This window comes from Rhinopithecus roxellana, chromosome 11, assembly GCF_007565055.1.
Source record: "Rhinopithecus roxellana isolate Shanxi Qingling chromosome 11, ASM756505v1, whole genome shotgun sequence".
NCBI classification, from domain to species: domain Eukaryota; kingdom Metazoa; phylum Chordata; class Mammalia; order Primates; family Cercopithecidae; genus Rhinopithecus; species Rhinopithecus roxellana.
Window position 1 is genome coordinate 78058696 of NC_044559.1, and position 13449 is coordinate 78072144.

The following is a 13449-nucleotide window of genomic DNA, read 5'->3' on the forward strand; positions in this document are numbered from 1 at the left end:
CAGACTCCTGAGCTCAAGTGGTCCTTCTGCCTTGGTCTTCCAAAGTGCTGGGATTACAGGCTTAAGCCATAGTGCCCAACCCATAAAACTTTTAAATATTTTTCACCTATTCACCCTTTCTAACATTCTTTCTTCTTGCCACCTGTATGCCACAAATATGAGAATGAAATAGGCCAGACACAGTGGCTCATGCCTATCATCCCAGCACTTTGGGAGGCTGAGGTGGGTGGATCGCCTGAGGTCAGGAGTTCGAGACCAGTCTGGCCAACATGGTGAAACCCCATCTTTACTTAAAAAAAAAAAAAAAAAATACAAAAATCCGCTGGTTATGATGGCAGGCACCTATAATCCTAGCTACTCAGGAGGCTGAGGCAGGAGAATCACTTGAACCCGGGAGGCGGAGATTGCAGTGAGCTGAGATCACACCATTGCACTCCAGCCTGGGCAACAGGGCGAGACTGCGTCTCAAAAAAAAAAAAAAAAGAATGAAATAAAATTTAAAATAAATTCAAAATAGACCCAGATCTTCCACCCTCCTCATTTTTGGTCAAAATTCAAAATTCACTTACCAGATATTGACCAAACTCTAATATACTTCACTTGTGTAATTTGAAGGAAAGTTCTGGTTTTCTTCTAGAACTGGGATATCTTTAAAAATAGGAGCCACTCACGCCTGTAATCCTAGCACTTTGGGAGGCTGAGGCAGGTGGATCACAAAGCCAGGAGCTCGAGACCATCCTGGCCAATATGGTGAAACCCCGTCTCTACTAAAAATACAAAAAATTAGCCAGGTGTGGTGGCACGTGCTTGTAGTCCCAGCTACTCAGGAGGCTGAGGCAGGAGAATTGCTTGGACCCGGGAGGCGGAGGTTGCAGTGAGCCGAGATCGTGCCACTGCACTCCAGCCTGGGTGACAGAATGAGACTCCGTCTCAAAAAAAAAGAGCCGTTAAAGAAAATCTAGGCCGGGTGCAGTAAGTGGCTCATGCCTGTAATCCCAGCACTTTGGGAGGCCGAGGTGGGCAGATCACAAAGTCAGGAAATCGAGACCATCCTGGCTAACATGGTGAAACCCCATCTCTACTAAAAATACAAAAAATTGGCCGGGCGTGGTGTCATGTGCCTGTAATCCCAGCTACTTGGGAGGCTGAGGCAGGAGAATCACTTGAACCTGGGAGGCAGAGGTTGCAGTGAGTTGGGGTCACATCACTGCACTCCAGCCTGGGCGACAGAGCGAGATTGCATCTCGAAACAAAACAAAACAAAAAAGAAAATCTAGCAAAATGAAGTTTCCTCATCTCATAGTCTAATTCCCAGTTGAGCCACAGGTTGGCAGATGACTCTTGTTGATGTGAGGATCAGACTGGAGGGTTACCCCATTTCCTGACCCTCTTCTCCACTGAGACCCTAAGAGGAGCAGGGTTGAAAAGAGAGGGATGCTGTGCGAGCCTCTGGACCTGCAGCCAGAGCTTTGGGCTTCAGCTGTGAATCTGAGGCTGATCATTGACCTCTGGGGCTGATTCCCTTTGTGTGGTGGTGGGCTGGGTGAGATGGGCATGGGGCTGGATTTTGACAAACTAGGCACAGTCCAATCCGGTAAAGGCCAATTCAGTCCTTCATTGCCTGGTCCCCTCTTTTGTGTACATCAAAAATGGGAGACTGTGTGCTTTTAATCTCATGCTTGTCTTCCTTCTAATAATTAGCTTCATCAGATTCTTTCCTCTGAGAAAAGAGCACATGTGTATTCAAAAATCCTTGGCATTCTCTTCTTAGGGCGCTTTAATTTGTTATGCTTACGAATTGAGTGCTAAATCTCAGTGACTCAATTAAGACATCTGTCTCCTGTGAACACAAATAAGGATGGTTCTTCCAATTCTCCTTTTTTCGAAGGGAAAAGAATGAAAGGCACTCAAAAGAGTTCCAGTGAACATAAACTTCTAAGGCCAAAGGCTCGAAGATAAATCTTGAGGGAAGGAGGTTTGAGAGGGAGCTGGGGGCTTTCGGGCCTCTCCCACTGGTGTTTAGTTCACTTGGCGCCCTTCTTGAGTCAGGACGTCTAATAAAGACGCAGTCAGCCAAGGATTGGTGTCGAAATTGATGTAGCATGTGGCCTGCTATGGGCTGGGCTCAGCTTCCCTGGATGCAAAGGAGAGTCAGGCCTACCTCTCCAGGTGAGTGGGATTCAGTCTTTGGCTTCACTCAGAGAGAACTGTGGATACTAGGAGGAATCTAACCTGAGGATGTGCTGAAAAACGTGTTAAGAATTGTTTTTGCTTAGATCATGTTATGCTGTCGTTTCTAATGATCGTCCTTCTTTCCATTTCCCTCTTTCTTTTTTCCCTGTTTGATAACGTATCTTGAAAATATTGCTAAAGGTTCTCTCTCCCCCACACCCTCCTCTCCCTCAAAAGGACCGCTTTGCATGGCAGTCCCCCACCATCCACAGTACCTACAAGGATTCCCTCTACCTGAGCTCACCAAAGCCTTACATCCCACTCGGCACCCCCAGGCAGCAGAACCCCTCACAACCCCAGCCCATCTCTGTCCTCCTGGCAGCTGGATCGGCTCCCAAAGGTGTGGTGTGCCCTGGTTCCTTGCTTCCAGACTCCACGTTCCCCAGTGCTTCATCCCAACCCCAGCAGCGCTATGCAGCCACCAGGACAGTTTATCATAAGAATGTGAGCTCTAACCCATGTCATGAGGCAGTTGGGATTAAAAAGGTCAGCAGCTTATATGTACCTTGTTTATCCAATAACATTTGCCTGGCGGCGTCAGAAAACTCCTCTCGTGTTGCACGTGACCCTGCCAAAGGCACTCCCTCGGAGGCTGCGGGCACCCGAGCACCGGCTCCCAGCCTTGTCTCCCGCACAGCCGGCACAGGAAAACCACCCCCTGCTCCTCCTCCTGACCCTCCCAAGCTATTCTTTGACATCCGTAAAGATGCCGTTAACCGTGGCGAGAGTCCTTCCCTGGGGACTCAGGCTTCGTTCCCAGATGTGAGACCACCTGTGCTAGGCCCCCGGGTTACCTCTGATCCCGAAAACCGGAAGAGCAAAGAATCTTACCTTTTGCAGCCGAGTTATCCAGCCAAGGCAAGAAATTAGGAATGTTTGTGTGTCTTCTCCACTGTCTCTTTCAAAACTGTTGCGAGCAGCTCATTGTTCACTGGGCTGCCCTACCCTCCCTTTCCTCATTAATATTGTTGTGGCTTGAATCCTGAATTCTTCTGTCTGAACCTCTCAGCACAGTACTCTCTTTGTCTGTCTCTCTTTTCTGTAAATGTGTAAGTATGCTGGAGCGTGGAATCCAGAGACTAATAACATGGTGAGATACTCATTGTTCATGTTTTATTACAAGGTGCCAAAGAAATTGTATTTACTTCCAAGCTTTCAGGCTCTATGGTGGTGTTGTGGGGTTAAACACAGCCTACCTGCCTGTTCTGTTGTTCTCTCTTTCTCTCTCATAAAGTGTTAAAAGGATTCAAAAATAGATGGATGAAAAGCGGAGTTGGATGGGGTTCCCTCTGTGTCATGGAGTGTCAGAAGGCCAGCTGGCCAGCTCCGACTGTCTCATGTACTCTGAGGAAAGGGCACTGATTAAATGTTTCTCAGAGTACCTCACTGCATGCCCACTCTCAACCGTTTAAATATGGAATTCTTTCCTCGTATCATACCCCTTTCCATAACGACCCCCTTATTTCCACAGGATGCCACTTCCTCCAGTGCAGCCCAGCCGGAGGTAATAGTTGTCCCTCTCTACCTGGTTAATACTGACAGAGGGCAAGAAGGTACTGCCAGACCTCCAGCATCTCTGGGGCCTCTTGGCTGCGTCCCCACAATCCCAGCGACCGCCTCTGCCGCCTCACCTCTGACCTTCCCGACTCTAGATGATTTCATTCCCCCTCATCTGCAGAGGTGGCCCCACCACAGCCAGCCAGCCCGCACCTCTGGCTCCTTTGCCCCCATTAGCCAGACGCCACCATCCTTCTCACCACCACCTCCACTGGTCCCTCCTGCCCCGGAGGACCTCCGCAGAGTCTCGGAGCCTGACCTCACGGGAGCTGTTTCAAGTACCGTAAGCTTGCCGGACTCCCCTCCTCACGGCTTTTCTGAATGTCTCCTCCCAGCAGTCACATTCCCTTTCTCACTGAAGCTCTGAGCTCTGAGGACAGCACTGGCTGCCGCTGTGCCTGCGTGATGACTGGAGCCGTGTCCCCTGTCACTAGCGTGCATGCTTCCCGTGTGTCTTCCCTGGGTCTCTCGGGTTGTTCCCCATCTCTGCAGTGCCTCGTCTGCTCTGTCCTGTTGGGAATGCACATCTTTCTCCCTCTGAAGACAACATCTGTGGCCTTTATGTTGACTGGCTATGCTCTTCACAGGCCAGGCCGGGGGTCATGTAGAGAGCTGAGGAAAGCTGAAGAATTATGGGGAAAAGCAACGGCAGGTGTGGTGGGTGCTACTTGCCAGGGAGTGGGCAGATCTCGGGAGGAAGAGATTCTCATGTTGACCTAGTGAGTAAATAAACAAATAAACTCTCTGTAGTATGCAGAAATGACAGAGACTAGGATTTTTTTTTTTTTTAGTGAGAGAGTTGGGTTTAAGTGAGCGAGTGGGTCTGAAAGCCCTGCACAAATGTTAGGACTTTTACCTCAAAAGGCAGGCATTTGCTAGGGCCCCTCAGGAGGAGGCCCCAGGAGCCTTTGTGGCAAAACAGTGCACCAGTGGCCACAGGAAGTCAAAGTGCCCTGATGCCTCAGGTCCCATCCTGCGGGTGAGGGAATGAGTTCCCGTCACAGCCGGGAAAGCCCAACTGCTTTAGAGTAAAAGCTGAGTCAAAGTGCCAGGGTCTCCTTTTTCCTTAGGAGCCCTGGGAATTGAGAGAATCTGAGAACTTCAGTGCGAGTCGTAATATGGGGATACGTGAATCTACTCACAGGGCTGCGGGTTCAGTGGGACTGAGTAGTAAAAGTTCCTGTTATGGGGCTTGACATAGAGAAGGTGCCTAGTGAATGTTAGCTATGTTGCTGAGGACTTGCCCTGGCAAATGAGGGCCAGGGTCACACAAAAGCAAGTAACTGGTTAGTTAACAATTCATCATTGAGTTTCTACTGTGGTCTAGGCATTCTGCTAAGTACTCTGGGCACAACCATGAGTGAGGGCCTTGTTCCAAAGGAATTTTTGGAGTAGGAGGTCACTTCTCAAGCTTTGTGTACGTGGGATCATCTGAGGGTCAGGGAGGCTTGTTAATGTAAATCGTCACCCTCAGGTTATACTCCTAGAATTTCTGACCGAGTGGGTCTGGAGAAGAGCCTGGGAATCTCTCTTGGTAGCAGGTGCTCAGGGCTTTCAGATGCTGGGGTCCACACACTACACTTTGAGATACAGTCATCTAGTGGGTCATGCGATTGGCTGATGGAACTAAGCGTTTACTGACATCCCTTCGTGTAAAGATGTATGCCTGCAAAACTGTTCCAAATGGCTTGTTAAGCTGAAGCCAGTCATGCAGAAAGCAGGAAGGAAACTTTTTATTTGGCTTATTAGATAAATTATAATGAGGCATCAAGCACATCAAAGCTGGGAACTGTTAGGTCCTGAGCTGCGGCCTGTTCTGAAATCTCTAGTGCTGTGCAATGTAGTTAGGTCAGCACCAGGCCCAGTGTGGCCCATGGGCTTGGTTATCCCTCTAGCTTTGAATTTTGCAGCTCAGCCCCATTGGAGAAAAATGCTAGATTGTTCCCTGATCTATTCCCCTCTACCTTCAGCCAAACTTAGAATTTAGAAGCCACTCTTGTTTTGGGGAGTGCAGGCATCTTCCCTTTGACATAGATTATGTTTGCCTGGAGTAGCGGGTAAAGTGAGTCTTATGTTTGGTGTCCTCATAGACCATTGTGAGTAGTTTAATTGTGTATCCTATAATTTATCATTTGTGTAGACCTAGGTTTTCATATCAAGTTGGTTTTAGGTGTACCAGGACAGATTAGTTGGGACAGTGTCCTCGATGTCTCAAACCTAACTAATCAGCCTGTTGTAGACGTCCCAGAAGGACCTCAGTTGGCCTGATAGCTTCGGGTTTGGCCCTGGGAAACAGAGGTGAAAAAGGAAACTACTTGGATTCCTCTTGACAGAGGAGGAACCCCTGTGGATGGTGTCTGAGCTGTGAGCTGATGCCTGCTCCATCTGTAGCTAGTTGAGAGAAAGAAGGAAGAATAAAAGTCATGTTAATTGATTTGAGTTATTTTAGTCAATAGCTGTTTTTGTGATGTTCCAGAAATAAGACACAAAGTAAAATTTGTAAAGAGCTTAATGCTCATATGATCCACCCAAACATCGCATTAGGCATTTATACTTTACAGAGCTGTATGCCTGATATTTTGTGTTTCTTGGATGCATTCAGGCAGTTTTTAATGATATGTCATTTATCATAATTATATCACTTTGGAGATAAATTAGGAAAAGTGTAATTATTTTCCACTTTCTAAATGGAGGAATCAAGGTGAGGCACTTTTGTATAAAATCACACCGTGCTTCTCAAGTCTTGAGAAAAGGTTTTATTCATGAAATTGAGCTGCCCCTCATAACTAAATAGTGGCGGCTGTTTAGCAGACTGTCAGAAGAGATAGACTGACCTAAGCAGTGTTGTGAAGTTCCTACTGTGTGTCAGGAGCTGTCCTGGGTGCTGATGCCTATATCCTCTTTTGATAAGCATTTGTTTTCTTGCTACAAACATTTGCTCAGACACACCATTGCTGAAAGATGCCACCTGTCATTCACGTGGCGTTTACTAGCACCTGCTATCTGCAGGGCATTGGGCTAGGTGTGAATGAGGGGGTGGCCCTCATCCTGTGGGTACGTTCACAGGAGTTGATCTCTGATTATTGCTTCAAGATAATTATTGCTTTAAAAGTAACTATCAAAATCTTGTTCTTAAAGCCCTCTAAGAAAAGCATCCTCAATTTACGAGTTATAAACTCAAAAATAGAAATGTATAGATATCATGAAGGAAACTATCTAAATATCCCTAGTACCTTTTGGGGTCTTATTTTGTTTTAAAAGACTGGCATTATCCCCAATATGCAGCTTATAATGTTAGTATTAATAATTTTATTGCTATTTCTGGCAGAGACCTCAGGTTTTTAAAGTCAGGATTCTCACAAGTCTTAGGGATCTTTGTCACTTTAATATGAGAGTGAAAAAATGTCACAGTAGGATAGGATAATATCCAAATCTCAGAAGCAAACATCAGTAAAATTGCTCAGTGATGCTGATGCTAAGGGTAGCTTTCTGAAAAAACTGTTGCTCAACTCCTCCCTGTTCCTACTTGATGTCTTCTTGTCCTCACATTGTCTTACATTTCTCCGTAGAGAGTACTAAACTTCCCTGATTTTTCCCAATTAAACTAGCTCTTGTTCTTGGATCGCATTTGGAATTGCATGGTTTTTGCATGTTATTCTACTTGGATTTGAATTTGTTTTTTCAGTAACCGGATTGACCCACAACTGTTAGCAGGTGGACCTAATGAATGATGTTGCTGAGACTTGCAGTAACATTCACCTTCCCTCTCTCCTCCACCCCATACTAATACCAACAAAGAGAATAAGCATTCCAGCTGAACCTTCTAACTGGAATTAATGATATGATGTATCTCATTGATTGCATTTCTTTTTATAATTAAGATCATTGTAAAGCTTTATATTTCTTCTTTTTAAAAAACATTAACACTAGCTTTTTATATTTACAGTTAGTTACATTGTTTGTTTGTTCATTTCAGGATTCCAGTCCTCTACTAAATGAAGTTTCTTCTTCCCTTATTGGAACTGATTCCCAAGCCTTTCCACCAGTTAGCAAGCCTTCATCCGCCTATCCCTCCACAACGATTGTCAATCCGACTATTGTGCTTTTGCAGCACAATCGAGGTAAGAGAGGCTTCTGCCCCACTCCCAGCCAACTGGAATCAATATAGCTCTTCCATGATATCTGTCTGGGTCAAAAATTCTGTTATTTCACAGAAATTTTCACAAATCCCATTGTTTCCCAAGGTCATTTGCCCCAGTTTACTCACTCTCATGGCCCATAAAATAAACCCCAGCAGACAGACAGAGGCCCCTGATCTGAGGTGATGTCGGGTGTCTGAATAAGTAAGCTGGGTTCGTTCCACTCCTTGGGTGTTCATGGTTGTCTTCTTCAAATCGTAACACCAAAAAAAAGAAGAAAGGAAAAAGTTTGGTCTCTTGATGGTAATAGAGATTTAGCTTCGAAAATCTAGGTACAATAATACCTCTTTTAAGTAGAATCTTAAATGATTTCGTTTTTTGACATGATGAAATTTAGAGAGAGCAGAATTTTTAGTATCAAATTTAAAAAAGAAAACATATTGTGTAGAAAATTTTCTGGAATGTAAAACATGTTTTTGTGCCTTGAAAACAGAGACTATTGAATTTTTCTTGACGACTCACTGGCCTTCATTCTTGCCAGCTGTTTGTCTCTGTACTGTGCGGCTCTAGGCAGCCCTGCTTAGAGTTTTCGCGTTTGTTTCCTGTAGTGTCTCTGACTGCTTCCGGTTGGTTTTTCTGCTTCTCTGAAAAGCAGAGAAGCTTTGAGGTGGGGTGAAGCGAAAGTTCTTTGGATATATGTTGACTCTTCTGCTTTAAAATTCCAGACGATGATTCTAAATCCCAAGCTTTCCTTTTTGGAATTCCATACAGGAATACATTTTCTCTTTACAAAAGTCCTTTGCAGCATGAAATGTAAGGTTTTCAAGCTGTTTCCTCATGTAGAAAGGGCTCGTTAGTCTGAATTTCCGAGAACAGTGGAGGTTTAATTATTTTGTTCAGAGCTCACATCTTCCTTTTGACTCTGTGCTCTCTGACTTCATAGTTTTCCTCCACTCCTCCCCCCTCCTCCTTCCTCTCTGCATTAATTTGAATGAGAATGGGACTGGAGTCTATTTTTAATTGTTTTCCATACTAAATAGAGTTTTTCTGTTTCCTGCTTCTAACTTGAAAAGCAGATGAATAAAACATTTTCTTTTACTTCAGATCTTTCCACTGAAATCTTAAGGTTGTTTTAGTAGTTTTGTTATTTTTCACTATGTATGTCTCCTGTATTAATTTTCACCCATGAATCTGGGTTCTTGAAAAGAAAAAAAGGGCCCCAGCTCCCACACGGAACCATGCAGGAGCCCATTCTCCTTCAGCGGTGCCATGCCCCTTACTGGCAGTGGCTCTCCTTGCCCAGAAAGTGTCTGTAATGCGGGACAAAGTGAAATTTTGTTTCTCTGAACTTCCTTGTGACTCATATTTAAAAAAAAAAAAATTCAGTCAAACGGAATTAAGTTAGTTCCCAGAAGGACAGGCGGTTTCTTTAAAAATGGGATTTATTCTCAAGGCAACTTGGTTTTTGGGAAATGCCAAGTGTAATGTCAGCTGCCTCTGCCAAGTCCCTCTGATGACACCTAGTGAGACATCTCTGGGCACAGAAAGGCCTGTAGTTCCTTTTTGTTTCTTCCTTGAATAGATGGATACCTTTTATTTACCCAAATGCCTTTGGTTCTTGCCTTTCTCTTTTGTCCAAGTCCTGCCCTTGGGTTTAAAAATCAGAATTGTGCAGCCTCAGACACACATCCTTCAGAAAAGGATACAAGTAATGGCATTCATTTTTTGGAATTAAATGATAGATTTCCATAAAGAGCAAAACCATATGTTCACTAAGCAGGTAGGACAGGAAGAGTCGAGAAGAATAGAAGAGCCTCCCTGGCCCAGCCCCGTATTACTAATCATAAATAGGGTTTAGGTCAAGTGTTTTTGGCATTGCTTTGGAATTTGCCTAACCTGGCAGCTCTGCTTTGCTTCATAAACAGTACCCATAAAAATAATTTCTTAACTGTTGCAAAGTCTCCTGAGGGAATAACTTTACTCCACTTCTGGAATTCTAGTTTTGTCATCCTAAAAAATGCCTCCCTCCCCGCCCTTTTTTTTTTGCCTAGACTGTCCCAGGGCATAGTGTGGCAATAATCCTGTCTCTCCCGGCCAGCTTCCCCCTGCTGGAAACAGAGGGGCACTGAGCCTCTGGCCTGGCACTGATGGTTGTGAACAACACAGCCCTTTCCCTCTCTTTCCTGAGTTTTCACACCACATGGGTTTGAAGGCGAGTCACTTACCATCTGTCTGGGAGGGAGGCTTTGAATCGGAAAGCTGTCAGGATGAAAAGAGGTGCGTGGGTCCCCTTGCTTAGGGCTTCTCAGTCTATGTGCATCGGATCCTGAGAGTCTTGTTAACCTGCAGGTTCCACCTCAAGAGATTTGGGGTGGAGGACACGAGATTCAACATTTTCAGCCAGCTTGCTAGGCATGCCAGTGCCACCGGCCCACAAACCACCCTGAGAACTAGAGCTCAGAGGTTCCCAGACTTATGGATACATGAAGCAGTCTAGGGATCACCCTAGGGCTTTTCATTCTAATGCTTTAAAATAACACCACTAGAAAGTGGCTGCTGTTTTCTGTGTTGCATGTCATCCTATGAAAGAAAGGCCATTTCACACCTCAAAACTGGAGACAACATAGTCTTTTTTTTTTTTTTTTTTGAGACAAGGTCTCACTCTGTTGTTGAGACTAGAGTGCAGTGGTGCAGTCATGGCTCACTGCATCCTCAACCTCCCAGGTTCAGGTGATTCTCCCATCTCAGCCTCTCGATGCCAGTAGCTGGGACCACAGGCATGTGCCACCACACCTGGCTAATTTTTAAATATTTTTTGTAGAGATGGGGTTTTACCATGTTGCCTAGGCTAGTCCTGAACCCCTGGGCTCAAGGGATCTGCCTGCCTCAGCCTCCCAAATTGCTGGGATTACAGGCATGAGCCACCGTGCCTGGCCAATGTGGTCTTTTTCATTCATTCATTTATATATTTTTTGAGACAAGGTCTTTCTCTGTCACCCAGGCTGGAGTTCAGTGGCACGATCTTGGCTCACTGCAACCTCTGCCTCCCAGGTTCAAGTAATTCTTGTGCCTCAGCCTCTGGAGTAGCTGGGATTACAGGTGTGTGCCTCCACGCCTGGCTAATTTTTATATTTTTTAGTAGAAATGGGGTTTCGCTGTGTTGGCAACGTGGTCTTTTAGGTGGAGTACATTCACTTCTGCCAGCTGGAGCTCAGCAGCCTTCAGAATAGTGTGTGGGAACCATAGGTCCCCTTAGTACCAATAGGGCCCTTTGACATAACACAAGAAAACTGAGGCTGAGAGATTTAGTGGATTGGCCGTTGTCATCTGAAAGTTGCTGGCAGAGCTGAGGCCAGAGCTGCACTGGGCTTCTGCATATTCAGCCAGTACGAACCTCATCCACATGGCAGAGGTGGCCAGGCACCGCTTCCCAGGCTGTGAGCTCCTGGGCTATCTGCTGTTTACTTCTGGTTCACACTGATTGTAGCAGGAGGGTGGGAATGCAGCCAAGGGGAATGATGACAGTACCCACGGGTTGGCAAGCGTTCTATTTTTATTTATGTGGCTGCTTTATATTTAGCAGCTGTGGAAGGTAAAGGTCATTTTTGTGCTGTCGTCTCATAGCACGTACACATAGGACTCCACAAAGGAGATAGTGGCTTACCTTCCACGCGAGTGCCCAGGATGGCGAGAAACCAATAGCCCTTCAATGCCAAGGACCAGCAAGGTCTTGATGACTAGAATTGGAATGAACTGTGGACTAGGAGTCAGGGACCCAGGTTCTAGATCCAGCTGCTTTTCAGTGTTCTCTTGGGCGATTTGTGCCCCTTATCTGAAGTTTCTCGGCCATTGCTGATTTTTTAAGGACTTCTCTTGTACTCTGGACAAGCCAGATTACTATCGTGACTAAGGCTAGGCCTTCGTTTCCTCCTCTGTACAATGGGAAAGAATAATCGTACCCAACTACTAGAGTTGTTGCAAAGTTTACAAGTGTTATTTGTAAAAGCCCTAAAATGGCATCTGGCATTTAGCAAGCTCTCAGGAGACAGTCACTGCCATGGTTGTGTTTATAATTATATTTCCCTCAAAAGGTACCACGACTGGGGTCATATAAGGTCTTGCTCACTTGAAGTTTGAGGGTTGGGTGGATTCCCTTCTATTATGGAATCCTCTTGAGATAAGATGTAAACAACTAGAAAATTGTGGCAGTCCCCTGAATCCTGGTGCAGATCTGGAAGCGGGGCGGGCTGGGAGACACCACACTGGCATAATGGCAGCCACACTAATACCCCAGCAGTCAGCTGGCTACATGCGTACTGTACCATCTAAGTCCAGAGGACAGTGAGGACTCAGGGTTGAGATCCTAACGAGTTATGCCAGGGCTTCTTGGTCTTACTATGTGCTGTATAAATCTTACTTACACTGTGTGTTCTTTTATCACAGAACAGCAAAAACGACTCAGTAGCCTTTCAGGTAGGTAAGAAATATTTATTTATGTGTTAACTCCATTCCTGTTGAAATTGTCTTCCGGTCACCGCCCGATGTTCAATCAGCAATATCTTCCGAGGTCCTCTGATGTCTTGGGAGACTCTTTGTTGCTGGACTACCAAGATGATGAAAATAGGCATAGTTCCTGCCTCCCTGGAGCTTGCAGGGTGGTGGACAGACCAGACCAGTGAGCCACACTAATAAACATGTCCCATGGAACTGTGATAAGAGCCTTGATGGGTAAGAACAGGATGTTTTGGGTTAAAAAGAACCAGGAGTCCAGCTTTAGATACAGTGTTCATGGCAGGCCTCTCTGAAGAGGTCATCTTTCCTCTGCTTCTGTCTCCCTTCTGGGATGTGAGGAGTCAGGGGTTAGGAGATGAGGGCAAGTTCTCTCCTTTTTGGGTGGCAAGCCCAAATGCCAGTAGATGCCCGTGGGGTGGTGGGTCCAGGTGAGAACCTTTAGACCAGCAGTGCCCAGAAGACAGTGTGAGAAAACTGCTTCTTGAACTTGAGCTGGCATACAGAAATTCCTGGAGAGTTTGTCAAAACTCAGATTCCTGGGCCATCCCCCTAGAGATTAGGATTTAATGGGTATGGGTAAGAATTTGCATTTCTTTTTCTTTCCTTTCCTTTTCTTTCTTTTTCTTTTTTCTTTTTTTTTTTTTTTTGGTGGATACAGGGTCTTGCTCTGTCACCCTAGGCTGGAGTGCAGTGGCACAGTCATAGCTTACTGCAGTCTTGAACTCCTGGGCTCGTGTGATCCTCCTACCTCAGCCTCCTGAGTCGCTGGGACTACAGGTGTGCTCCACCATGCCAAGCTAGTTTTTTTAAAGTATTTTTTTTTAGTAGAGCTGGAGTCTCACTATGTTGCCAAGGTTGGTCTCAAATCCTGACCTTAAGCAATCCTCCCCCCACTCAGCCTCCTAAAGTTCTGGGATTACAGGCACCAGCTACTGTGCCTGGGCAAGAGAATGTGCATTTCTGCCCAGCTCCCTGGTGATGCCAGTGCTGCCCTCTGTGCTGATCACAC

The 13449-nt window shown here is 45.7% G+C and overlaps 1 protein-coding gene across 45 annotated transcripts in view; it reads left to right on the forward strand.

Annotated features, from left to right (window-relative positions):
- Window positions 1–13449, forward strand: part of SORBS1 (sorbin and SH3 domain containing 1) — a 252806-nt gene that overhangs the window by 143116 nt on the left and 96241 nt on the right. For 24 of the 45 annotated variants that reach the window (XM_030940317.1, XM_030940329.1, XM_030940323.1 and 21 more), the window contains 4 exons: window positions 2374–3090; window positions 3704–4072; window positions 7766–7910; window positions 12372–12401. In XM_030940317.1, the coding sequence (XP_030796177.1) occupies window positions 2374–3090; window positions 3704–4072; window positions 7766–7910; window positions 12372–12401 (1261 nt within the window). The remainder of the gene's footprint in view (window positions 1–2373; window positions 3091–3703; window positions 4073–7765; window positions 7911–12371; window positions 12402–13449) is intronic. The other 21 variants (XM_030940338.1, XM_030940339.1, XM_030940343.1 and 18 more) reach the window with 3 other exon arrangements.